Genomic DNA, 27,842 nt, shown 5'->3' on the forward strand with positions numbered 1-27,842 from the left:
GCATATAATGCTTATTCTGACAAACTCAAACAATAAGGAATAGAAAGAGAAAAGGTCCTTCCTTCCTACCTCATTCTCCAAAGATAGCCATTATTGCCATGTTGCTATCTTTCTAAATAGTATTTTTCTCAATGCTATAACGATGACAATAATATTGACTAATAGACGAGAGGCCAAGATGGTGGAACAGCATGGAAGCTTTTTTTGTGTGTCTCTCGCCCCCTGACATGCAGCCAGATCAACACTAAACCATCCTGCACACCTAGAAAACTGATCTGAGGATCAACAAAACAATCCGCACAACCTGAACCACAGAACTCAGCAGGTGCGCTGGGTGGGGACGTGAACTTGGGGAGAGAGAGAAGCCGCGGAGGGAGGCTGGCGATGGGAAAGCATTTCCCACACCCCCTGAAAGCAGCTGGAGAGAAAAGAAAGAGTGTGAACAAAGGGACTGAACAAAAAAGAGAGAAAGGAGAAAGGAGAGGGTTTAAATTCCATCAAGACTCTATAAACAGGGGGAGCACAGAGTCTGAAACAACACGGCCCGATACCTGGTGGTGCTCTGGTGGGAAGGGCGAATCCCCAGGAGCAGAGTGAAGTCCGGGGGTCTTTGGGCCACACGGGGAGAAGCGGTTCCCCTGCTTGGAGGACACCTGGTAGAGGCTGTGTGGTCACCTGGTCTCAGCAGACCCCAGAGAACAACCACATTCGCTGGCGCTGGAACAAGGTTGTTAAGGGGGAAGCCTGGGGTCAGCTGTGTGTCGTGACTTACCATAATCCCTGAAACGCTGCTGCTGCACGATCGCGTGAACTTTTTCTGGGGCGGGCTGGCACCCGGCTGCAGTCTCGCGGAATCTGCAGCAGCACGGTCTCGCGAACGTTCCTGGGGGCTTCCGGCACCAGCCAGTGCTCGGTGAGACCCTCCTCCAGAGGATCTGAGCGGTCGAAGCCTCCGTCCCTCAGAAGTGAGGGGTCAGAACCGGCCACATCGGAGATAAAACTCAGGAGGCAGGTGCCTCTCGGCAGCCTGACGGTTTGGTCACGGACAGCGTAAAAGCGGGGGGTGGAAGGAAGCCGGAGACAAAGGAGGGGTGCTCAACTGCCAGGGAGAGCACAGAGATTTGATACTGGAGAGTGGGTACCTGGGTGACGACATTTTCACACCTCCCGCGCATGCGTGTACACGGCTATGAGCGCCGCAACAATCCACCCGCGTAAGCTAAGCAGCGCCATCTAGTGGAGAATGGAGCCATTACACTAAATCCTGCCCAACTGAGCCAAGAGTGCTCTTGACAAACAAGTCTCTCCACCTGCTTAGTTTACCGACTATAAAGTACTTCATAGTTTGACTTCTAGGGGAAACTGGATATAATTTCAATCGTATTTCAGTCTGATCGCTGGTCCATCTATTCAATTTTTTTCTTTTCTTATTCTTGAATACAGAAAGAAAAAATTTATTTTTATTTTCTATTTTTATTAAAAAAGTTTTTATTTTTTAAATTATTTTTTACTTTTTTGTAATTGTTAAAAATTCCATTTTACTTCCATCATTTCATTTTATTCTATTTTAGTGTATTGATTTTTTTCAAATTTTCAAACATTTTCTTTATTTTTCTTTTTTTTCCCCCTTTTTTTCTTTTCTTCTATTTCCCTTTTTTTTCTCTAATCTATCAAGCTCATTTCAACACCAGACCAAAACACACCTAGGATCTAGCATCCTTTATTTGATTTTTTTGTGTTGTTTTTAATTTTTTAACTTTATTTTTTTTTACCTTATTAATTCCTTTTCTTCCTTCAGAATGATGAAATGAAGGAATGCACTCCAAAAGAAAGAACAGGAAGAAATGACAGCCAGGGACTTAATCAACACAGATACAAGCAAGATGTCTGAAGCAGAATTTAGAATCACAATAATAAGTGTACTAGCTGGGGTTGAAAATAAAATAGAATCCCTTTCTGTGTAGATAAAAGAAGTAAAAGCTAGTCAGGATGAACAAAAATTCTGTAACTGAGTTGCAATCTCGGATGGAGATTGCAAGGATAGAAAAAACAGAGCAGTGAATCAGCAATATAAAGGACAAACTTCTGGAGAATAATGAAGCAGAAAAAAAGAGGGAGACTAAGAAAAAAAGCATGATTTAAGAATTAGAGAACTCAGTGACTTATTAAAAAGGAATGACATCAGAATCATAAGGGACCCAGAAGATAAAGACAGAGAAAAGGGGGTAGAAGGTTTATGTGAGCAAATCACAGCAGAAAACTTTCTTAACCTGGGGAAAGACACAGATGTCAAAATCCAGGAAGCACACAGGATTCCCATTACATTCAACAAAAACCAACCATCAACAAGGCATACCATAGTCAAATTCACAAAATACTTAGGCAAGGAAAGAATCATGAAACAGCAAGGAAAAAAAAAAGTCCTTAACCTACAAGGGAAGACAGATGAGGTTAGCAGCAGACCTATCCACAGAAACTTGGCAGGCCAGAAAGGAGTGGCAGGATATATTCAATACGCTCAATCAGAAAAATATGCAGGCAAGAATTCTTTATCCAGCAAGGTTGTCATTCAAAATAGAAGGAAAGATTAAAAGTTTCACAGACAAACAAAAATTAAAGGAGTTTGTGACTACTAAACCAGCCCTGCAAGAAATTTTAAGGGGGATTTTTCTCTGAGGGGAGAAAAGATGAAAAAAACAAAAACAAAACAAAACAAAAAAACAAAAAACAAACCAAAAAGACCAAAAGCAACAAAGACTAGAAAGGACTAGAGACCACCACCAGAAACTCCAGCTCTACAGGCAACATAATGGCAATCAATTCATATCTTTCAGGACTCACTCTAAACGTCAATGGACTAAATGCTCCAATCAAAAGACATAGGGTAACAGAATGGATAAGAAAACAAGATCCATTTATACTGGTTACAAGAGACCCACTTTAGACCTAAAGACACCTTCAGGTTGAAAGTAAGGGGATAGAGAACCATCTATCATGCTAATGGTCAACAAAAGAAAGCTGGAGTAGCCATACTTATATCAGACAATCTAGACTTTAAAATAAAGACTGTAACAAGAGATGAAGAAGGGCATTATATAATAATTAAGGGGTCTATCCACCAAGAAGATCCAACAATTGTAAACATTTATGCTCCAAATGTGAGAGCACCCAAAGGTATAAATCAGTTAATCACAAACATAAAGAAACTCATTGATAATAATACCATAATAGTAGGGGACTTCAACACCCCACTAACAGCAATCATCTAACAGAAAACCAACAAGGAAACAATGGCTTTGAATGACACACTGGACCAGATGGACTTAACAGATATATTCAGAACATTTCATCCAAAAGCAGTAGAATACACATTCTTCTCCAGTGTACATGGAACGTTCTCTAGAATAGATCACATACTGGGACAAAAATCAGCCCTCAACAAGTACAAAAAGATCGAGATCAGACTGTGCATATTTTCAGACCACAATGCTATGAAACTCGAAATCAACCACAAGAAAAAATGTAGAAAGATAACAAATACTTGGAGACTAAAGACCATCCTACTAAAGAATGAATGAGCTAACTAAGTTAAAGAGGAAACTAAAAAGTACATGGAAGCCAGTGAAAATGATAACACCACAGCCCCAAACCTCTGGGATGCAGCAAAGGCGGTCATAAGAGGAAAGTATATAGCAATCCAGGCCTTCCTAAAGAAGGAGGAAAGGTCTCAGATACACAACCTAACCTTACACCTTAAAGAGCTGGAAAAAGAACAGCAAGTAAAACCCAAAACCAGCAGAAGAAGGGAAATAATAAAGATTAGAGCAGAAATCAATGCTACTGAAAAAACAAAAACAAAACCAAAACAAAACAAAACAAAATGGTAGAACAGATCAATGACACCAGGAGCTGGTTTTTTGAAAGAATTAACAAAATTGATAAACCACTAGCCAGTTTGATCAAAAAGAAAAAGGAAAGGACCCAGATAAATACAATCAAGAATGAAAGAGGAGAGATCACAACCAACACAGCAGAAATAAAAACAATAATAAGAGAATATTATGAGCAATTATATGCCAATAAAATGGGCAACCTGGAAGAAATGGACAAATTCCTAGAAACATATACACTACCAAAACTGAAACAGGAAGAAATAGAAAATCTGAACAGACCCACCCAGAACCAGTAAGGAAATGGAATTAGTAATCAAAAATCTCCCAAAAATCAAGAGTCCAGGGCCAGATGGCTTCCCAAGTGAATTCTACCAAACATTTAAAGAAGAGTTAACACCTATTCTCTTGAAGCTGCTCCAAAGGGTAGAAATGGAAGGAAAACTTCCAAACTCTTTCTATCAGAAGAATTACACATCGTTAAAGGTGTCACCTGCGTTTGTCACATGGACACACCGCTGGGTAGTAGCACATCCCGGATCTTCTGACTTCCATGCCAGCGTTCCTTCTAATTAGTGCAAGACCTGCTTTACTCTCTTGAAGAGTTAATGAAATATGAGCTTTTTTTTTCCTCAGAAGATAAGCCCTGTTGGAAATATGCCTATCTGGTGAGATGTTGAAGAGACTTATTTCTGAAAACTAGAGAGTATGGAATTGATTTAATTTGATGTAGTAGTTGGATAGCCATTCAGTAGGAGCATCTTACAGAATGTAGACCATATTGCTGGTGTAGTTATTTTAGATGCTAACAAACGAGAGAACATTTTGATAACTCCTTAGAGAACTGGATTTTGGTTGTTAATCATGGGACATCACTCTCTGAATTCCACATCCACTGAATGGGCTTACATTAAAATATTCCTTCTTTATTCAGATACTCGCATATCAGCAGTGTTTGAGTACATATATATATAGGGAAGTTTTGACCACTTATTTAGTGAATGTGGACAGGTGATTTGGATAACTTAGGTTTTCAAATACAATTTTTAAAAAAAGTTTACTTATTTATTTTGAGAGAGACAGAGAAAGAGAGAGAGAGAACAAGCAGGGGAGGAGCAGAGAGAGAGATTCCTAAGCAGACTCCATGCTGTCAGCACGGAGCCCTACGCAGGGCTGGAACTCATGAACTGTGAGATCATGACCTCAGCCGAGGTCATGACCTCAGCCGAAATCAAGAGCCATATGCTTAAGTGACTGGGCCACCCAGGCGCCCCTCAAATACTATTTTTTCCCAGTAGGCATATCCAATTAATTTTGTTTTGCTTCAATTAGATAAATAGCAAAATTTCTGTTTTGATTTACCATTGCCGTCAGAGCTGACAAAGTAAGGTCTGTAGGAGTGAGGAAAATTCCTGGTTATTCGTCCAACTTTTCTCTATCCCAGGATATGGAGAGTACATAGGACATACAACTCCTATAAATACCATATTGCCATATATTTCTATCTTTTTCCTGAAAATACATATCATATATGCCTCTTTAAAATATTTCTCTAGATATCTGTACATCTTTCAGTAATGTTACAGGGCTGTGTCTCTAAATGTCCATAGAGGAGCATAGATTTTAGCATGCTTGATCGCAGATGGCAGTCAGTCACCTGGAACCAGCAGTCTGCACCTGCCTAACTCGGGTATTTTCTTCTGAAGAAGAATGCCCGAAACGGGGGTGTCATAATATCAGCTGCATACAGGGCAGGCTGCTGGGGGACATGTGTCATTAGCTCACCCCTGCTAGGACATGTGTACCATTCATTATGTGTAAACATAATGTCCCCCACAGGACAACGAGCAGGAAAAAAAAAAAGTCTTCCCCAACACATCTCACTTTCCCAAACAAATCTACAAAACTGTTATGTTCATGGGAAGAAGGTCCAATAGAAGTCTATTGATTTACAAGTTGAAGAAATGAGGCCATGCAGTTATTATTAAAAATAACAACCTTCCCCTTTTTTTTAAATGCACACCTTCTGATTAGTTTCCAAGATGGATTATTGATGTCATGGGAAATTTGTAACTGAATGTGAATAAGGCACACCTTTGTGATATTGGTGAATGGGATTTAAAAATACACATTATGGTTTAGTAAGTGTGGTTAACGATGCATTTCTTTTACCTGGCTCTTCATGGCAGTATGGGATACCATTTTTTGACTGTGACGGTCTTAATAAAAAGCAAGGCATTGCAATAAAGGGGACTTAGAACTCAAATATTCAAAATTGTACCTTTGGGCAAAAAGCATCTTTCGATGTAAAGTGTTAGGTTGTACTAGAGGGAAACGTGAAAAAACTTCTCTCCTGATAGGCAAATGTTGCCCTTTGTTAGTTGCATGTTCTGTGCAAAGTCACAAAACAAACTGTAGAAGAATGAAAACCGTTTGGAGAAATCTGGATGGATCATCATTGGTTAACTAGAACTGGCTTACTTTTCGCTTGTAGCACAGATACAAGCTTATATCAACTTGTCTGCCAAAGCCATTAAAAGTCCTTAAATTGTATCTGTATCTGAAGTACAGAAAGTGCCAATGGTTTAAAATAATTGTTTTGAAATGAGTATGTTTAATGAAAGTCATTTTTGGAACATGAAACTTAGGAAATGCTTCCTAAAGATTTCATGTCGCAGGCATTGGAAAAGACCCATAACCAACTGCACGCTCTTCATTTCCAATTAAATGTCACAAAGATATCCGGAATTAAGCACATTTAAGACTAAACCATGGTTCCTTTCAGATCTGGTTCTCTTTGGGTGTTTCCTGTCACAGGAAATGTCCGGTTGTAGATTTGTCAATGACAATTGACTGCAGCTAGAAAGGCAGACGAGGAAGATACGGATATGTGTGGCAAACGTGTATTAATTTTTGGCACGGGGAATGCCCTTGGGACAGGCAGGTAGAAATAGTCTATGGGCACTTGGAGTTAAGACACTGGGGACACTGGAACTGGGCTGGGGATGTAGATTTGGCAGCCATCTACACAGAAGTGATAGATGAAGTTAAGCGAGACAAATGGGCATCTGAGAGGGAGAAAAAGAAGGGAGAGGAACCAGAGATGTTTACTGGGCATCACAAAATCAAATAGAGTTTAACAGGGAAACGGTAGCGTCCACAATTTCAGTGGATGAGGAGTGGGATAAAACCACTGGATTTAATGTCCTTGGAGAGTTTTCAGAAACGTGGTGAGACTCAAAGTCAAGTTATAGTAATTATCAAACAGTTATAAAACAGTGTTGCTTGCTTTATGCAAGTTGCTAATGTCACTGGACCTCAGTTTTTTCTTCTTTAAAATGAAGGGACTCTTTAGATAAACTCATCTAGACTCTAAGAAGTTGAAGTAGACATTTTCTTTTTTTTTTTTAATTTTTTTTTTCAACGTTTATTTATTTTGGGGACAGAGAGAGACAGAGCATGAACGGGGGAGGGGCAGAGAGAGAGGGAGACACAGAATCGGAAACAGGCTCCAGGCTCTGAGCCATCAGCCCAGAGCCTGACGCGGGGCTCGAACTCACGGACCGCGAGATCGTGACCTGGCTGAAGTCGGACGCTCAACCGACTGCGCCAACCAGGCGCCCCTGAAGTAGACATTTTCAACTGAATGAATGCGTGAATGAATAAAACTGTATGTATTTCCTACCAGTTCTAGAAAGAATTTCCATAAATAAGGAGAAGTGGTTTGTACGGACCTCTCACTTTAAGACGTCTTGTGAAAATAAGACTACGAGTAATAGATTATCTGATGGAAACTATATTATCAAGGAAAGAATTTTCAAAACAATAGACTCTGGATTCTTTAATCATTTGATCCTACAAAAGGATAGTTGGTAACATCACAAAGCAAAGAGATACAGGAGACCCTTGCACTTGATTTGCTGACATTTATTTTTGCTCTGATTTTTTTGGTGAATGTACATGACATTCAGTTGTGCTACTCTGGATTTCTTACCCCTTTGCCAATATTTATTAGGTCCTCATATCACTGGTAACACTGCAATTCCATAATGTGCAAGAAAACAAGCATATTGCAAAAGCAGCATTGTCTTGGTAATTATTTTCCTATATATGCCAAAGTTTTATTGTTTTTTTTCTTTCCTTTTTCAATAAATTCAACCTACTCATAAAACCAGTAGGTAACTTAGGGCCCCAGGGCTGGTAAAATAATTGAACCTCAAGTCCAAATTCTCCGTATCTGTAATGAAGCATTTTGAAAGCCTGATACAAGCCCAAGGCCAGCCAACAGAGTCTAAGAATTTTAAGTGAACTTTTTCTTTTTTTTTTTTTTTTTTTTTAATTTTTTTTTTTTTTTCAACGTTTATTTATTTTTGGGACAGAGAGAGACAGAGCACGAACGGGGGAGGGGCAGAGAGAGAGGGAGACACAGAATCGGAAACAGGCTCCAGGCTCTGAGCCATCAGCCCAGAGCCCGACGCGGGGCTCGAGCTCACGGACCGCGAGATCGTGACCTGGCTGAAGTCGGACGCTTAACCGACTGCGCCATCCAGGCGCCCCTAAGTGAACTTTTTCAATATAAAATTAGGACTACTTTTTTGTTATTATGACATTTAATTAAAAAAATTATTTAAATTCAAGTTAGTTAACAGTGTAGTATTGGTTTCAGGAACAGAATTTAGTGATTCATCACTTACATGTAACACCCAGGGCTCATCCCAGCAGGTGCCCTCTTAATGCCCACCCCCCATCTAGCCCATCCCCTAAGAAGCCTCCCCTCCAGCAACCCTGAGTTTGTTCTCTGTATTTAAGAGTCTCTTATGGTTTGCCTCCCTCTGTTTTTATTTTTCTTTCCCTTCCCTTTTATTCATCTTTTTTAAATTCCATATATTTGTCTTTTTCTGACTTATTTTGCTTAGCATAATACACTCTAGTTCCATCCACATCGTTGCAAATGGCAAGATTTCATTCTTTTAGATTGCCAAGTAATATTCCATTATATATATGAACCACATTTTTGTCCATTCATCAGTAGACATTTGGGCTCTTTCCATACTTTGGCTATTGTCGATAGTGCTGCTATAAACATTGGGGTGCATGTGTCCCTTCGAAACAGCACACCTGTATCCCTTGGATAAATGCCTCGTAGTGCAATTGCTGGGTCGTAGGGTAGTTCTATTTTTAGTTTTTTGAGGAACCTCCATACTGTTTTCCAGAGTGGCTGCACCAGCTTACATTCCCACCAACACTGCAAAAGAGATCCTCTTTCTCTGCATCCTCGCCAACATCTGTTGTTGCCTGAGTTGTTAATGTTAGCCATTCTGACAGGTGTCAGGTGGTATCCCATTGTGGTTTTTGATTTGTATTTCTCTGATGATGAGTGATGTAAATTATTACTATTTAATGGATATGTAGCATGTCCTTTTTAGAGTCTTTTCTTCCCACTTAAAATTTTTCCTCCAGAAGTTTATTTACAAATTTATTGTAAGTTATTTTTCCTTATATTATACATTAAAATATATAGTATATGTATTATTGTATCCTACTAAAAAGTAAATTCATTTTCTGGGATATTTACATTAATGAAGGTCTATGAGGGGGATTTTCCTAGTGAAGAGGACTTGAATTATGGAGCTGGATTCTAGACTTTTCTGACTGACAGTCATTCCAACTGCAAATGGCTTTATCTGGTACGTTGAAGAAGCCATTCTTCAGGGAAGCTGATGGCATGTTGGATACATTCCCCAATTCAACCAGAAGGGCTCAGCCGTCTTTCCTGAATCTGACATATCTGACATACGAGCAAGGGGGCAAATCAAAGTGGAAAATAACAATTTTAACACCCAGAATTCATCACAGGATTTAAACAATTAGAATTTTACTTTATTTTAGAATAAGTTTACAGTTGAAAAAAAAGATATTTACTAAAGCCACGTAATTCATATGAACAAAACTTTTATAGCAAAACCTTGGTACATGAGCATTAGTAATTTGAATACTATATGGGTATAGAAGATATTTAAAAAACGGAAACGACGTATCCCAAAGGCTGTAGGAGGCACAATATATATATGCTTGTATTGGGTCTGCAAACATTATACTAGAATTCACTACACTGATCCAACAAGTTGTGGATTGTTCAGCGCTGTGTACTGGAAGGATACAAAGGAATATGCTAGTTTCTCTTGTACTGGAAAAGCATGTTCTATCAATACTACAAAATAGGAGCAGCAAGTCAAGCCAACAAACAATTTCTTAGGTTTTGGAAGAAGTGTTACATCTATGGCTTTTTAACTCTCATCGTTTTGAGACTGGTTAGAAGTCTGGAAAGCGAAAAAGGAAGTCTATAACAAAACATTAATGACATACTTTACAAGGCATCTGATTATTCATTCAACAGGTTCAACACTGGGAAACAAAAAAATTTATGAGCTTGATCTTTGAGCAAAATTGTGAGGTAATCTGTCTGCCTCCTCCCACCAATCGTTTGGCATAAAAAAAAAACTTTCTGCAGAAAAGTAAAAGTTTCCCATTTGACAATGACAGAGGAATATTTTAAGAAAAATTAGAAATGACTTCTGGTTTTAAGTTTTAGTAACTGTAAAGAATACAAGTCTTCTAAGGACCAAGAAACTGGATAATGGTCTTTAGGATGGAATTTTCTTACGTTTTGTAAAAAAAAAAAAGTGCCTTGAAATATGTATCATGCTGACAATGTATCCACGCTGACAAAGGTGAACATTTGGTAAAAACGAGGGAACAAAGGTCAAAACTTTTCAGAGCATATTACTACTGCATCACACTGAAACTGTCTCAAGGGTAAAAATGTACATCTTAGATTCTCAAAGGTTTTATTTTCCAACTAGCAATTAAACCGAAGTGTCAAATTGAATCATGCAGTATTTTTACCTATCAGCTACTGTGTTCATGATATTAGGGGGACAGAATTCTCCCCTCCCCCTTAAAATGTGTAATGCTCACTAGTCATCATGTGGAACTCAAATTACACACAAAGGCAAATCATGAAGAAACGGTAAATACTTCAAAATGCCCACGAAGGCATGCCAGAAATGATGCTGTTTCTAGAACACAGAACTGCTGGAAGCCAAAACTAAAGCAGTAGGTGTTCCTGCGACTTCTAGGTCTTCAATGCTGCTTGTTTTTTTGTTTTTTTTTTGTTTTGCTTGTTTCTTTTTTTGATGGGTTCAGGTCAGGGGGCTCAGTCTCTCTGGAGGTTAGCCCATAATTTCTGCAGGTTCCGTGACCAACTTGGATCCATCCCAGGCTGTCTTGAACTGTTCTGGAACAGGAAATTCTCTCTGGAAGAATGAAGAACAAAGTTACTTGAACCCGGGCTTTCTTCTGCAAACAGATGGGAGCCTGAATAGCGTCACGTGATGGACAAAGACATTTTAGGGGACCCAAGCGTGTGTTGTGGAGAGGTCCTGTGTGTCATGTGGAGACCCAGATAGTTATGTGTCAGTTCTGTGACTATGCGGGCATCATGATTAAAGCTGGATCCTCCTGGGGTGCCTGGGGGGCTCAGTTGGTTAAGAGTCTGACTTTGGCTCAGGTCATGATCTCACAGTTCGTGAGTTCGAGCCCTGCATTGGGCTCTGTGCTGACAGTGCAGAGCCTACTTCGGATCCTCTGTCCCCCTCTCTCTCTCTCTGCCCCTCCACCGCTCATGCTCGCTCTCTCTCTCTCTCTCTCTCTCTCAAAAGAAATAAATTTGAAAAAAAAGGGTGTGTGTGGGGGAAACCTAGAACCCCCTAAGAATGAGGCATTCTTCTAAGTACTAGATATACAAGGACTCAGTCAATTGATAGCTCTGTGAGTGAGGTGTTACTGAGATGCCATCCATGGGAAACAGGTCTGGGAGGTCAAGCAACTGGCTTAAGATGCTATTGCTGTGAGCAGAGCGGCCAGCGGTGGACAGCCTCTCCACCAAACTCGAACCTGCACAGGATCAGCTGGGGGTCCTGTTCAAACCCAGATTCTGGGGCCCCTGAGGGGCTCAGTCCGTTAAACATTGGTCTTGGTTTCAGCTAAGGTCATGATATCACAGTTCGTGAATTTGAGCCCTGTCTTGGGCTCCTGTTGGCAGCTCGGAGCCTGCTTGGGATTCTCTCTCTATTCCTCTGTCTCCACCCCTCTCCCGCTCTCCCTCCCTCTCTCTCTGCCCCTCCCCACCCCCTCTCGCAAATAAACTTAAAAATGCAGATTCTGATTCAGGAGATCTGGGGAAGAGAATGGTCATCTGTATTTCCAGAAAGTTCCGAGGGGACACTGAGGCTGCTGATGTCCAGTCACGCTGAGTAGAAAGGTTTTATCCCGGTGTTATTGGTGTACCCTTTGATGAAATAGGAAAATGTGCTTCGGGTTATAAATTTCTTACTCTGCATCCTGCCACCATCTCTTCCCACTGGGAAATATATGCCCGAGAGAGAGAGAGAGAGAGAGAGAGATGTGTGGGGGATGGAGGGGGGATGCAGGAGAGCCAAAACAAATGTAGTTTGGAATCTCTCTTTTCCCCAGAAAGTGATTCTGCGGTCATTTCAGGAGAGGATCCAGGGCACCTGGGTGGCTCACTCTTTCCCGTGTCCCACTTCACTTCAGCCCAGGTCATGATCTCCTGGTTCGTGACTTTGAGCCCCACGTCGGGCTCTGTGCTGACAGCTCGGAGCCTGGAGCCTGCTTTGGATGCTGTGTCTCCCTGTCTCTCTCTCTGACCCTCCTCTGCTCGCTCTCACTCTCTCAACAACAAATAAACGTTCAAAAAAAGAAGATGATCGAAAAGGAAGGTGAGAAGCAGTACTCTTGATGCTGGCTTCCATGGTCTCCCTGGACTTCCTGAACACACAGCACTGCTGAAACCCCAAGTATCAGACAAGCTGGTGTCTGCACTCACCCATCAAGGAGATGCAATGTTTCAGTGAAATATACACGCAAGTCCGTATCTTTTCAGCTGTGGGATGCAACTGCTTCTTTTGGAACAAGCTATATTTATTTTAAAGGGAAAGCCCTTTTTTAAAATTCTTCTTCTTCTTTATTTTATTTTGGGGGGGGGGAGAGAGAGAGCACAAGTGGGAGAGGGTCAGAGATCAAGGGAGACAGAGGATCCGAAGTGGGCTCCACGCTGACGGCACAGAGCCCAACGCGGGGCTTGAACTCACAAACAAAAATTAAAATTTTTTAATTTTAGGGAAGGCCCTTTCTCTAAGGAGCGATGAATTCTTCCTGAGTGAAATCTGTAGTGGAAAGCCTTAAGATGAAGCAAAGAAGCCAAAGTCTTCATAACCTAGTGCGTGTGTGTGTGTGTGTGTGTGTGTGTGTGTGTGTGGTCAGTATCCCATCTGGGTCTCTTCTCGATGAGTAGACAAGGAGGCTTGGTGGTTGCTCTCAAGAACAGGTCAGGTGGGGAGTACCCCGGAGTGGAGGTGCTTCTTTGCTAGTAACCATGATTCAGCTGCTTCACATCTTTTTTGGGAGTGAAGTGACAGTAATGTGATGACATTCTTCTCTGGGCGACTGATTTCCTTCAGGATGAGTCATCCCCACCATCCACCCCCAGACTGCTATGCCCACGGCTGGACCCGTGTATTGCTTCCTTCCACCTCCAACTAGAAAATGTAAGAAGAGAAGCTGGATGGGGCGCCTGGGTGGCTCAGTCGGTTAAGCGTCTGACTTCGGCTCAGGTCATGATCTCGCGGTCCGTGGGTTCGAGCCCCGCGTCGGGCTCTGTGCTGACAGCTCAGAGCCTGGAGCCTGTTTCAGATTCTGTGTCTCCCTCTTTCTCTGACCCTCCCCTGTTCATGCTCTCTCTCTCTGTCTCAAAAATAAATAAATGTTAAAAAAAATTAAAAAAAAAAAGAAGAAGAGAAGCTGGAATGAGGGCATAAGATAATCTACCTATAAAGGGAAGACTCCTTTTTCAGCCTGGAAGCTCAGGTTTTGACCCCTACTCATGCTTTAGGTCAGTGGATCTCAAGCTTGGCTCCATGTTGGAATCACCAGAGAAGCTTTAACAAATGCAGATCCGGGGACCACGCCCAGGGATGCTAGCTCAATCACTCCGGCAAGGTGGTCCAGACCCACTGTTTTTCTTAGAAGATCCAGTTCCCGTGCAGACTGAGCCTTCTGCCTACACAGCTTCAAAGGCCAGGGACCACCCTAAGTTTCAGCTCTCTTATCCGAAGCTGCTTTGTATTAGTTTTAGCTCCTCAGCAGTGTGGAGATGGAGAACGTGAGAAGACTCTTCCCCAGCTCAGGGTTATACCGAACAAATACCGAGCTGGGAGGCATGGCCCAGTGCTGGCGGACTTCTGTTTCTCAGCCTGACAGAATGGATTCTAGGCTGTGCTACTTAGCATGAGGCTGGGTAGTACTCAAGACAGGTGGACAAAGAGAACGTGTGAGCATGGATGTCGTCTGCCTAAGGAGATCAACCTGAATACTGACTGTGTAGACAGTTGGCTGGTGTCTGAACCACAGGCTGATGCAGGGCCTTCGAAGTTCCTTTTTCTCCCATCCTTCCCTGCTTCCCTGTCCCTTCTCCCCCCCTCCCCCTTCCTGCACAGTTAGAATCAGAGGGAATCGCCTCTGGGTTGATCTGTACTCTTCCAAGAAGCAACAACTAGAAGGAAGCAATAACTTGCTTCCAAGTTGCATCAACCAGCAAGCTCACCACACTGAATGATGCAGAAAAAAGTATTCATTTAGACTTCCTTTTCGATGTGTGAGAGCATCTGCGTGCTTCTTTTAGGGGTTGCTTTGTTGGGGAGAGGAGGCATAGAGAAGAAATAGTTGCAGAATCAATTAGGCTGTGTTTCTCAGAGGGGCTGGATGGGCTGATGGCATCAGAATCACCCGGGATGCCTGTTAAAGTGCAGATCCCCAGACCCCGCCCAAAGCCCCCTGAATCCAACCTGCAGGTGCAGACTTTGGGAGCTGACATTTTCGTCAAGCTTCTCAGCTGATCCTTACACTGAGTTTGAGAACCCCTGTTGTAAGTATACCTACAGGAGAAATAGGTCTACTTATTGTCGACCTCCCTCCCATTTTTTCCCCAAGGCATTTCTCCTTCCTTTCTGTTTGCCTCCACCCCAGCAAAGGAAAACAGTCAGTCCTCAATACCATGAACTCAGATGTATGGGGTACCATTTGAGAAAAGCTAGCCCGTTAAGGTAATTATCAGTGAACTTCCTAGAGAATCACAAATCCAGGAATGAGCCCAGTCAGGAAACTAACAGGGGAGAAGAACTGTGGAAGGCAACTCTCCGAATTCCTCTTCTGCCTGTGAATTATGCTACAAACGAAGTTCACAGGTTGGGAGCTGATTAATCAATCTCTAAGAATGTTAATAACGATGGGGCGCCTGGGTGGCTCAGTCAGTTAAGCATCCAATTCTTGATTTCAGCACAGGTCACGATCTCACCACAGTTTGTGAGTTCAAGCCTCGCATCAGGCTCTGTGCTGATGGTGCAGAGCCTGCTTGACATTCTCTCTCAAAATAAATAAACATTAAAAAAATGAAGAAAAAAAGAATGCTAATAAAAAATGCTCAAGAAAAATTCTTTACCGGCTTTTAAAAGGTACTTACATAATCACCATCCTGAGGAATCAGGACATTCATTTCAGATGATTTGGCACTCACGATCTCACAGTCCAGTGCATCTTCACTGAGGTAGATGTGGCAACCTTCCGTCTTATTAATGGAAATCGTTGGCACTTTCCCCATGACCTGAAATAAACAAGAGAACAATCCTGGGACCAACGTAGAGAAATAAAAATTAGAATGTCTTCGAATAAGCATGGTGCATGGGCTTCCCGGAGCTTTAGGAAGAGCTGGGTCAGGGCTAGTGAGGCTGCTTAATGGCACTGTGTCCAGGCTGAACTGGTGGGTGTCATTTGGGGACAGAATGAAAGGACCACACAAAGGGATTCTCAAGCCGCAGGGTCTCTTTCCTGAGACAAAATGAAGGGATTAATGTGAAAACAGCAGCTAAGTGTTCAGAAAAAGTCTCACCCCCCTCGAGTGGATTTGCAACATATATTTGATTTCATGATAAAAGCAACAAGGAGCATTTGCTTTTATTTGCTTACAATTTTCATTCTGACAAATCTATCAATCTTAGGTTAAAACAAATACTAATATTGCCACTTAAGAGTAAATACACTATTCTGTAATCGAGTAGGTTTTTCTTGAACCTAAATAAGAATAAATAAGAAACACTACAATTCTTTTCCCATAAGTCTTTTGCCGGATAAAAATCTCACTGGCTGAGTGTGAAGCCTGAATAAGACACTGAGTCTCTAGGTTATTTTGAAATGTATTAATTCCAGGAGCCAAAACCGGGGACTTAGTTGAGGCCACTCACTGGGTAGATAAACAGGATCATACCCACAAGTGGGGGGGGGGGCGGTTCTTTGTATTGTTTGCAAATATCTAAGTGCTATAAAAATATTGCTCAGTTTCAAATTTCTTGTTTTAACAGTTTTGAGACATCCCCCCTACCAATCTCTATAGGGGCAGCCTGTTCCCCAATGACCATATTACAACTCTATAATTTTCCTTCTTGTAATGGTAATTGGAAGTGATAAAGACATCTGCTGTTTCACCCTGAAGAAAAGGCTGGATTGCAAACCCAAGGAGCAGCTCCTGTTGATGGTGCAGGTGATGTAAAGAATTCCTCAGGGGGAGTCTAGCCAGGTCACCACACTTCTCTGTTTTCTCCCTCTCTCCATAGAAACTGGACACCGAGTTAGCAATGAGCCCCAGTGCCAAAAAAAAAAAAAAAAAAAAAAATGCAGAGGTAGTTCAAGGTCAGGTAAGCATGGGATTTGCCATAAATAAACTAAAACAGTAACAATACATAGATCTATATTTCAAAAATGTGTCAGCAGTAATGTTTTGGTGATTTCTCCATTTATCTTCCAGTGATGAAAAGCATTTACAGTTGCCTAGAACGATATGGAAGCCAGGCAAGTCAAGAGAAAAGATAAACTGTCAGTGGGTCTTTGGTGATTTGTTTGTGAGGCAGAATGGGGACCCTTGAGGCAAGCACAGGACACTAATCCACTCTACTGATATTTATATATTGCTATATTGTATTACAAATGCATAAACACTCCATGTTTCCGAAAGTCTGAAAAAGCAAAGCAGACCTTAAACCATTGCCCCAATATGGTATGAATGCTCTTTTCCACAATGTTTTGGTCAACACTGCATGAGCATAGATTGTAGACATGCTCTTTGTGCCCTGGTGGTCTGGGAGCACTTTGGGAACAGAAATGGCTTCTTATCAAGGGAACTGGGTCCAAGAGTCGTTCCTCTGCTGAGTGACAGGTGACGTGTGACCTTGCCCAGGCCAATGCTCTAGCATTTAATCTGTTTCTGTATTAGTTCGGTTTTTCCATAAATGTATTTCTCTACAAAAAAATTTTTTTACGATTTTATTTTTAAGTAACCTCTACACCCAACATGGGGCTCAAACTCACAACCCCAAGATCAAGAGTCACACCTCCACAGACTGAGCCAGCTGGGTGCCCCTATTTCTCTATAAAAATTTAAAAAATTTCCATAGAATATCTGAGTCTCTTTTCTTTCTTAAAATTTGTGTGCATGTTTTGAGGGTAGTTTGCCAAAAACGGAATTCCTGGACCAAATCATATGAACTTAGGTGAATGCCCCTTTGTTCCCTTCAACCTTTTTTAAGTCATTGAGGTTAAATCCACAAACACAAAATTCACCTGTTTCACGTGCACGATTTAACGGTATTTGGTAGGTTTACAGATGTGTGCAACCATCATTTCGCCTCAGTTCTAGAATATTTCCATCACTCCCCAAATATCTCTAGTGCCCAATTATAGTCAAACCCCGTCCTCACTCCCTGGCCAACCACTCATCTCCATTGTAACCAAGCCCCTTCAAAAGAATGTATTAGAGGCGCCCGGGTGGTTCAGTTGGTTGAGTGTCCGACTTCAGCTCAGGTCATGATTTCACAGTTTGTGGGTTCGAGTCTCACATTGGGCTCTGTGCTGACAGCTCGGAGCCTGGAGCCTGCTTCGGATTCTATGTCTCCCTCTCTCTCTGCACCTCCCCCGCTCCACTCACGCTCTGTCTCTGTCTCTCAAAAATAAATAAAGTGTTTAAAAAAATTAAAAAAATAAAAGAATGTATTAAATGTTTTAAATAATGACATTCATTTGATTTTAACATCCAAAAGCTTGGAAAGGATTCAAGAAAATGTCTCTCTCTGGTCTCTGAACCCCGTTGCCAAGTTTCAGTCCCTCTTGGACAGATAACCACGGTTTATCCTTCCAGGTTATTTTTAGAATGATCTATTTCAAACATAGCAACAAAGAAAATATAACACGCAAATATACATATGTCAAACAGCTTTGTCAGGGTTTAACATTTTGGTTTCTTTCTTTCTTTCCTTTTTTTTTTTTTAGGACTATAATCTTACAGTCGAGTCGAAGTCCCCTCTGTATTACCCACCACTGCATTCACTACCCCTCTCTCATTCTCGTCTCTTCCTTTTCCAGTTTTATATTTCCCAATGATTTTTCTTGTCATTGGCTGGGTTACAACCCTTAAAGCATTATGGAACAAAGGCAATGATAGAAGGAATTTTTTCTTTATTTCTGACTTTAATGGGGAATTCTGAAGATTCAAATGAAGTTTGATTTTCACTATAGGATTTTGATAGATGCCTTTAATTGGGTCACAGAAGGTAGTATATCTTCTATGACTTTTTTTTCTAGGATTATCAGATACAAATATATCTGTGTATATATATGTGTGTGTATATGGAAAAATGAAATCATGCTCTACATAATCGTACAAAAGTGTTCTTTCCTCTTAACAAGGTTATCATGGATATCTTTGTAGATCACTTTTAAAAATGGTTATGCGGTAGCCATTTTTATATAGAGTTCAGAAGTTAAAAACATTTTTTTAATGTTTATTTATTTTGAGAGAGAGAGAGAGAGAGAGCGAGCGAGCAGGGGAGGGGCAGAGGGAGAGGGAGAGAAAGAACCCAAAGCAGGCTCCACACTGTCAGCGCAGAGCCTGATAAGGGGCTCAAATGCACAAACCGTGAGACCATGACCTGAGCCGAAATGAAGAGTCAGACACTTAACCAACGGAGCCACCCAGGTGCCCCAGAAATTTAAAATTTCTAAGTAGACATAGCTTTCTTGATAATTTCTTCTATTACTTCTCAATTTAGAATTATTTCTCCAGAAATTTATGAGTATTTAAAACTGTTTTCTTCCACTTTACTATAGCTTCATGTTTTGTATTTAATTCAATTGGTTTTAATTTTGAACGTGATGTTATTTTCATTAAAAAACGCTAACTCCTTATATATCATCAGTGCTACCCAATCTCATTTCTGTCAGAATAAAAGGAAGCTTGAAATATACTCTCTAAAATTCAGAGGGGGTAGATTAGATTATTTCCAGAATACTTTTCACCTGGTTAAATATGTGCTCTCACCTCAGTCACAGAATATTATTTCTGTGACTTTGGGGAGGGGAGGGTTGCTTAAAAATAATGTGAAGTGAGAGAAAGCCTGGCTCTTTGTGTAGAAACTTCAGTATCCAAAATAGTTCTTCAGAAACTGTGGACTTATTATTAGGTTTACATGAACCATATTTATCCTTGAGTATAATAATATACCCTTGGACTTTTCCTTTCCTTTTTTTTTTTTTAACGTTTATTTTCTTTTGAGAGAGTGCACACGTGAGCGGGGCGGGGGGGGGAGGGCAGAGGGTGAGAGAGAGAGGGAGAAACCCAAGCAGGTTCCATGCTCAGCACAGAGCCCAATGCTGGGCTTGATCCCACGACCCTGGGATCATGACCTGAGCTGAAACCAAGAAGCAGACACTCAGCTGACTGAGGTATCCAGGCACCACAGAACTGGACTTTTTCTGATGATGAGTGATTTCCTTAAAATTTTCATGCATAATGCTTTGGGAGAAATAGAACTATTAAATAAATGGATGGATGTGGTTTTCAGAAATGCTACATTAGAAGGTGGCATTATAGAATGTAAGCTTCACAAGGACAAGAATTTTTGTCTCGTTTGCTCACTGGTATTTGTTGTGCTGAGAACAGTACCTGGCACATCAGACACATTCAACAAACATTTGGCGAATGAATGAATGAAATGAGTGTGTTACATGTTAAGTGGCCTTGAGCACGCAGCTCACATTAAAATTTTTAAAAATATTTATTTATTTTTAAGAGACACAATGCAAGGTGGAAGGGAAGGGCAGAGAGAGGAGCGGGGACAGAGGATCCGAAGCAGGCTCTGCACTGACAGCAGCAAGCCTGATGTGGGGCTTGAACTCACGAATACTGAGATCATGACCTGAGCCAAAGTCAGACACTCAACTGACTGAGCCACCCAGGCACCCCGATAACTCACATTTTTGAAACTAAAGTGTGAGCTGAGGATTCCAGTCAAGTTTCCCTGTGTACGTGGTGAAGATAACAATATAGTAAATGCCTGTGCGGAGTTATTTGGTTGCTTTCTCCTAAGTAGTTTTCTATCAGGAAATTAAATTTATGAAGAAATGGAAGCAGAATGGTTAGGGAAGGAGATTTACACAGATGCACCACAGACAATACATGGAACTGAGTGAGAAAGAGATACATGTATCCACAGAGCCTATGTGGCAAGGATATTTAGAATTTGGGCTGCAGAGGACTTAGAATCCCTCAGCTAACCTTGGGTTTCAGGGCAGGGAACTCTGAGTCAGAGGTGAAGCCAACTGCCCAAATGCATATGGCAGGTGGGGACAGAACTGGGGCCTTGCCCAGGGCTCAGGGTTCAGGACTCTTTCCATTAAATGGACGCACACAAAACCATGTCTTAAATAGTAGTGAGTGAAATGTAAAATGTCCATTCAAATGTACTTGAAGTAAAAGTGGCAGTGGTAGGGGTGTCTGGGTGGCTCAGCTGGTTGAGTGTCTAACTTCAGCTGAGGTCATGATCTCATGGTCCATGAGTTCCAGCCCTGCTTTGGGCTCCACACTGACAGTATGGAGCCTGCTTAGGATTTTCTCTCTCCCTCTGTCTTTCATGCACTTGTGCTCTCTCGCTCTCACAATAGATAAATAAACTTAAAAAAAAGTGATGGTGGTAAAAAGCTCAGTAAAACGAGAGAAATATCTATAAAACCAGAATCCAATTTTAACAAACATTATCAGGAAACATCAGGTCACAAGGGGTTAATTAAATGTATGAAACCTGTCACGGTAGAGCCTGTGATTCGGGAGTTGAGTGTTTGAACCCCACGTTGAGTGTAGAGATTACATAAAAATGAAGTCTTAAAAAATGAAAAAATAATAAAAAATAACAACATGAAGAGAGTGTAATCGAAGGTGGAGGTTATCGCTGGCCAAAGGCAGGAAGCCCATTAACTCTTGGCATACTGTAAAATCCCACTGGGTTAAACCAAAATTTACTAAAGGAGTGCACATTTTCTCCTAGTTTGCAAATTCAATTCCAATCCTACTTCCCAGGTTGTTAGTCTGATAATCTCACCGACTCTTCACAAAAACTCTACTTCCTCCTTACTCAGAACCAACTGTCCCTGAGAAAAGAAAAATTCTCTTTGGGATGGTGCTATCATCTAGGAGAATCTCTTAGAGTCTGTGTTCATTCATTAGTTGACTCATCCCAATCATTACCTCGCCAAACATTTATTGGACACTGAGTATGTGCAGGTGCTGAGCCAGTGTCTGTGGCTGCAAAGATTAGTTATCTGCTCTTGAAATAGGCATGTGCAAGATAGGATGTGTTAGAGTCTAAGAGACTGAAAGGGGGGAAGTCACACTGTCTAAGAAGAAAGACAGGGCTTCAGAGAGGAGGTGATGACAGAGCTGTGTCTGGAGGAAAGGGAAGAATTCTCTAGGTGGACATGGCCGGCCCCTTGGGGGGGCAGCTGGATCATCAGAGCAAAGTGGCAGTGGGTTCAGAGCACACGCTTGACAGGCCACCTACCTGCATTTGAATATCCTTGGAATTGATCACTTCCACAATGCCTACCACGTTGTCAAACACAAGGCCAAACTTCTTACAGTTGTCTAGAGGAAGCAAACAGAAACACAGTTCTGTTAGGCACACGCATCATGTTTATGCAAAGCAACTGACCATCCTAAGTGACCCCGGGTGCTGCCCTACCGATTGTAATGGAATTTATTTTTCCTTTCATCTGTAGAGTGGACTTGTTGCAGCTGAAAATGTAAGCCACTTGTTTCAGTTCGGTCTCCGAAATCACAAGGTCATGCCTGTCCTCTTGATACTCCTAAAATGAAAACACATGCAAATACTGAATACAAGGACGTATGCAGATAAATGGAATCCTCCGCACGTTGAAATTACTGTGGGGTTCAACATTAATTCTAGCTTTTCGATATGCCCTTCCTTTCAGAACCACTTTTTAATAGGCCAAACCATAGGTCTTACTCTGTTTTTGTAATGATGGGAATGAATGGAACCGCTGCTTGGAAGCAGGTGGGGGGGGGGTCAGTGTCCATTTGCAAACCAATATCAGGCGCCCCAGAGGCTGCTGGGTGGTGGGCTGGAGCTTTTTGTTCAGTCTTTTTGCTGAGTCTGGCCTTAATGCTGCAGTAAAATGTGCCGCGTCAAGGAGTTGGGCAACTAGGTTGGTGACGACCGTGGTGTTAAGTCCCTGTGTATCTGCAGCCCAAGACAACCTTTCTCGGGAATCTGGTCTTTCGGAAACCTTTGGGGAAGCAACATGGATTGGCAGGGAGCACCAGGTCTCGTGCACATTCTCTGTGTCTCTGTCCTGTTCACACAACCAGGCAAGTGGTGGCTGAAGCGGCAGATGACATCAGTGCCTCTGTCCATGGCCCTGAACCCCCTACATCCAACCAGAATGGGGAACAGATTAAAAGCTTGTGGAAAGAGTTGTCAAATCCGTAGAGACAGAAAGTAGAAAGGCTGTTGCTGGGGGCTGAGCGGGGGAGTGGGGAGTTGTTGTTTAAGGGGTACAGGGTTCCAGTTTGACAAGATGGAAAGAGTTCTGTGGACGCGTGCTGATGGCTGCACAACGCGAATTCACTTGGCGTCCGTGAGTCAGTACGTACGCTTAAACGTTAGGTGTCACTGAAATGCTAAGATGGTAAATTTTATGTGTATTTTACCACAATGAAGAAAATGATTTTAAAAACGTGAAGAAAAGGATGCATGAGAAATAATGAAAAACCAAAAAGTAAAAAAAAAAAAAAAAAGGAGTTGATGGAAGCATTCAGAAACACCCCGGTTTTTGCTCTAGCCAGAGGCTTGTGCCTTTGTCTTTTCACTCAGAAACCTTGAAGACCTGGGTGAGCACTTGGTCCTGTCACTGGAGCATGCCAGGAATGAAGGTTAAGGTTAAAGGGCTTCACTCACGACTCTCCATTTCTTTCCTTCCAACTCGAACACGGGAGCATGTTTCTGAGGAGGATGAGACGGGGGGGCCCTGGAGCCTGGAGAGAGGCTTTTGGTAGGAGATGGAGTTTGTCCTCCTTGAGTCCGTAGGCTGGGATTCTTGTATGTCTTCTGGTCATCTGTGACGTGCCGGAGCCCTGGAAAGGGAACACGTTGCCACGTTTCTTTGTATTTTATGCAAAGGGAACTGTCTCTAACTTCTTGGATAAATATAAACAGAACAAGAAATTTTGGTAATGCTATTCTCAAGGTTAATAATATGCACAGTCAGAGACCTTATAGATTTAGAGTTAATTAGAAGCACTGTAAACATTTTTTAAATTTGAGGGAACTTCTTTAAGGAGGTAAGATAGATAAAAATTCTATAAAAAAGCAAAGCACCTGGCCAAAAAAAGATCACATGATTTACTTCTTTTCTCATGGCTCATGCTTTCCCCAGGTGTAGCCTAGAAGGACAGGGCATTCCAGTAAGTATACGCCATAGAGTATGGAATAGACTTCAGGGTTATGAGTCCATTCTCTTACTTTGCAGATGAGGGGACAGCCCAGCCAGCTGGAGCCAGAGGAAAATTTAGAGTTTGGGGCTCTTAGCTCCTAGCCCAGTGCACAGGGACAATTACACCATAACTCCTATTACTGGTCTAAAACAAAAATACATTTGCATAAACCTTACTGTTCAGAATGCATGTACATCCTGATATATCTTAAAGGTATGATTAAAAACAACCGTTCACAGTGATGACAAATGTGCTTCAATGACAGAATTATTTGGCAAGCCTGTCCACTGCTTGAGGACAGAGGTACTACTGTTTGTCGTTTTATTTCACTCGGTCTTAATGCCCCGGTTGTAGATGGTGCCGAAGCATCGAGGCTGCTGTGAGTGGTGCTAACTTGGAACCCAGAGTCTCTGAGTTCTTCCTGATGGTCCACGTAACAGCCCACTGAGCCCGTCTCCCTCGAGATGAAGAACGCTGCAGGCTTCTGTTTCCCCACACAGCTCCCCGTGTTTTGGGGATGGGGATGGAATGATGCATCCATCACTGTAGGCTCTGGGGGGGAAGCTATGTGCCTTGGAGGCAGAGGGAGACAGAGTCAAGGTCCAGTTTTCTCACCTTTCGTAATTCCTTCCCCTTGGTTAAGTTGGGCAAATAGAGCTGAGCGTGAAGGGGAGGGCTCCTCTCTTCTGTCTTCATTCTCAAAAAGTGGAGGTGGCCCTGGAGGAGGGGGTGGCGGAGGGGGCGGAGGAAGGCCAGGCCCAGGGGACAGGACAGACGATGCTGATGCGGTTGATGCTACTGGCCCCTGAGGGAGAGAGAAGACGGAAAGCATTGTCTTCAGACTCACGCTCTCGCTGAGAGTTGGGATTTCGCCACTGTCACTCAGAACCTGCTACCAATGAAGAAGTGGCGTTCAAGACTCACAACGGGCACCACGGGTCTGTCTGGAGCACTGGGACCCCCGAGGGCGGGGGCGGGGGATGCACCTTGGGGAACAGAGCATGACTGAGCTGGAGGGCCCTGTTGGCAGAAACTGCATGCTCTGGGTTCATGCTGCCAACTCAGAGGCAAACAGAGCCATATTCACAGGGTCACATCCAAAGCTCAGGACTTGAATGGAACCAGGCCTTGGCCAGCTGAGAATCATAAGCAGAATGTAGTTCAATCGAGAAGAGGATTCGCTCTTTTGGGCTGCTGGGAATCACAACCACCAATAAGAGAGAGAGTGGCAAAAATACTCAGTGGATATTAGGTGTTTCTGAACCTTTTTGAGCAGCTCAAGAGAGAGATACTGAAACTCTTTCTCTGCAACTCATTTTCCAAGTATGCATGCCTCACACTGACCCCCAAGTGGGGGCCGTGTATGACCTGGATGCCTGTCAAATCAGGGTCCAGGACCCATCTGATGGTTTCATGCATCTAATGTTGATTGTTAATGAACCAATTAAAAATTGAATCCTTTCTGAGCAAGATCTAGGCTTACTTATTTTCGCTGCTATGTGAAATTCAAGGTTTGTTTTCGGTTTGAAGTTCTAACAAATTCATATGACAGTAAAAGGTGCTAGACAATAGAAGAGTATGTTTGAATGTTTTGAGAAAATCACCCCCTCTCCCCCATGTAAACACACATATACAACAAACTTGGGTGATGCAATATTTTACTTTTAAACCTAAAGCGGAGGGGTGCCTGGGCGGCTCAGTCAGTTAAACGTCCAACTTTGGCTCAGGTCATGTTCTCACGGTTTGTGGGTTTGAGCCCCGTATCGGGTTCTGTGCTGACAGCTCAGAGCCTGGAGCCTGTTTCGGAATCTGTGTCCCCTTCTCTCTCTGCCCTCCACCCCCTCCCCACCCAATCAAAAATAAATAAATGTTAAAAAAATAAACCTGAAGTAGAACTCTGTATCTAGGATAAGGCATTATAAGTGAATTCAATGAAAAAATAGATAATTAAAAAAGTTGAGAGTAATGGACATGTGGTTTAGGCTCATGTATTTCCAATGCCAAATATAAAATGTAAAACATCTAAGTGCTAAATATTAACGAAGACAGCATATTCTCATTTTCATAAGCAAGTCAGTATTCCCAAGTGTCAATATTGGGAAGTTTTAATTGGTAGTAGTTTTCAGTTGAAACAAACAACAAAAAAAAAAACCCAACATGCTATTTTCAAAGTACTTATATAATCTCTATTAAGTGCAGAATTACTCTAAAGATAAAAGATTCTTCTCTTATTCAGAATGCATGTCTGAAAAACTGAGTGGGCTGGAGGTCTTGTCTCCTGAAGCTGTAATTTGTGATGGCTTTTCGTTTCTAAGGAAGACCAGCCTGACTCCATCAGAATGCTTGAGTCAAGTAAACCAGGACTGCACAATTCATGAGGCTGGCCAATTTTTCTTTCTTCGTATCTTAAATGTTTCCCATTATGTTGCTAGGGTGAAATTCGAGAATTTGCTCTGAATCATCAATAGCATGTAAGAGAAGCTTTGCACATCAAGCAATATTTCAGTCCTTAGTTCCAGACCCTGAAAGCCCCACTACCCCCACCAACACTACTTTTACTCATAAGCACGTAACAGCTCATAGAGTGAGTGGAGGGCCAGACCCCTTCCTCACTTCTGAAACGCTGCAGCTTTGCAGTCCTATTTTGTGGAATGGATAGAGGATACTGGCTTCTCTATCTCAGACTGATTTTGATGGCGCCCCTGCTCTCAGAATTCAGAGCGTCTCTCTAAGAGCCATTAAAAGGACACTGAAACCAATAAGCTACAGATACAACTTTTTGGAGCTTTTGATACCTTCAGATGGCTGACCCAGGAACGCCAAACAAAGGATTTACTGCAACAACTGTTGAATGTAAAAGCCAAAATATAAGAGAACTCAGGACCAGCTGAAACTCAACTTATCCTGAGCGCCTTCTGGCTCAGCCCCAGTGAGAGCACAAAACTAGGCTCGTTTCCAAGGGGACTTTACAATTAGCATTCAGGGGCTTTCCTGCAGACTCAAAAGCAAACTTGGTAGGCATTCCCTTGACAGGCCTTGGGGGCTACTTTGTAGCAGAACCCGGTCTTTCCCTCTTTCTTCCTCCTCTTTTCCTCCCACAGGATCTCAGGGCACCTGTTACCGAGTACCAGTACAGAGTGTTCTGTATTCTCACATGTGCCTGGCCACAAGTGGCAGTCACATCCACTGAAATCGCAGCCCAGCACTAATCTTCAGGTGTCCCAGTAGAGACAGAAGGGAGATGGTCAGGGAAGGGAAGGGAGCCAAGAGTTCTGGAAAGTCTAGTATTTCCAGGTGTCGATTACTTCTGTTCATGTAACAAGACATTTAATGCTCAGTATAGGACGGCCTCTATGCCTCTATTCCCAAACTTGTGTGAGCATTCGAATCATTCTGAAATCTGTTAGAAATTAAAAAACCTAGCCCGTGTCCCAGAAATACTCTCTGGGGAGGTGGGAAGCATCTGTTTTTTTAATTTTTATTTTTTAACATTTATTTATCTTTCAGAGAGAGAGCGAGAGAGCGAGAGAGCGCGCACGCGTGAGTGGGGGTGGGACAGAAAGGGAGGTAGAGAGAGAGAGAGAATCCCAAGCAGGTTCCATGCGATCAGCACAGAGCCTGTGGTGGAGCTAGAACCCGCGAACTGTGAGATCATGACCTTAGCTGAAATCAAGAGTCACTCACTTAACCAACGGAGCCACATCTGTATTTTTTGAAGCTTCTTGGGTGATTCCAGTGCTCAGCCAAGTTTGGGAAGAATCACTCCATGCTACGTGCGGAGATTAATCTTAGTCCTCACGATAATATCATTAGGACTGTCTTGAAATCCCTCCTTAACAGAAAACAAAGCAGGAAATCAGAAAGGCTGACCCAATATTAAATGGCTAGTAAATGGCAGAGACATAATTCAAGCAATCTGCTTGATTCTAAAGCCTTCTTCAGGGAAATCTTTTATGTTATATTTAGAATATTTTTTTAAAAAT

At 42.2% G+C, this 27,842-nt stretch overlaps 1 protein-coding gene across 5 annotated transcripts in view; it reads right to left on the minus strand.

Annotated features, from left to right (window-relative positions):
* Positions 1-9,748: 9,748 nt before the first annotated feature.
* CAP2 (cyclase associated actin cytoskeleton regulatory protein 2) overlaps positions 9,749-27,842 on the minus strand; it is a 153,579-nt gene continuing 135,485 nt past the window's right edge. For all 5 annotated transcript variants that reach the window (XM_086706191.1, XM_086706193.1, XM_025917215.2 and 2 more), the window contains 6 exons: positions 24,475-24,664; positions 23,324-23,499; positions 22,088-22,211; positions 21,908-21,990; positions 15,490-15,630; positions 9,749-11,206 (listed from right to left, as the gene is read on the minus strand). In XM_086706191.1, the coding sequence (XP_086562317.1) occupies positions 11,123-11,206; positions 15,490-15,630; positions 21,908-21,990; positions 22,088-22,211; positions 23,324-23,499; positions 24,475-24,664 (798 nt within the window). In that variant the 3' untranslated portion in view covers positions 9,749-11,122. The remainder of the gene's footprint in view (positions 11,207-15,489; positions 15,631-21,907; positions 21,991-22,087; positions 22,212-23,323; positions 23,500-24,474; positions 24,665-27,842) is intronic.

The sequence above is a fragment of the Puma concolor genome, chromosome B2 (genome assembly GCF_028749965.1).
Source record: "Puma concolor isolate L17-30 chromosome B2, mPumCon1.1.hap2, whole genome shotgun sequence".
NCBI lineage: Eukaryota > Metazoa > Chordata > Mammalia > Carnivora > Felidae > Puma > Puma concolor.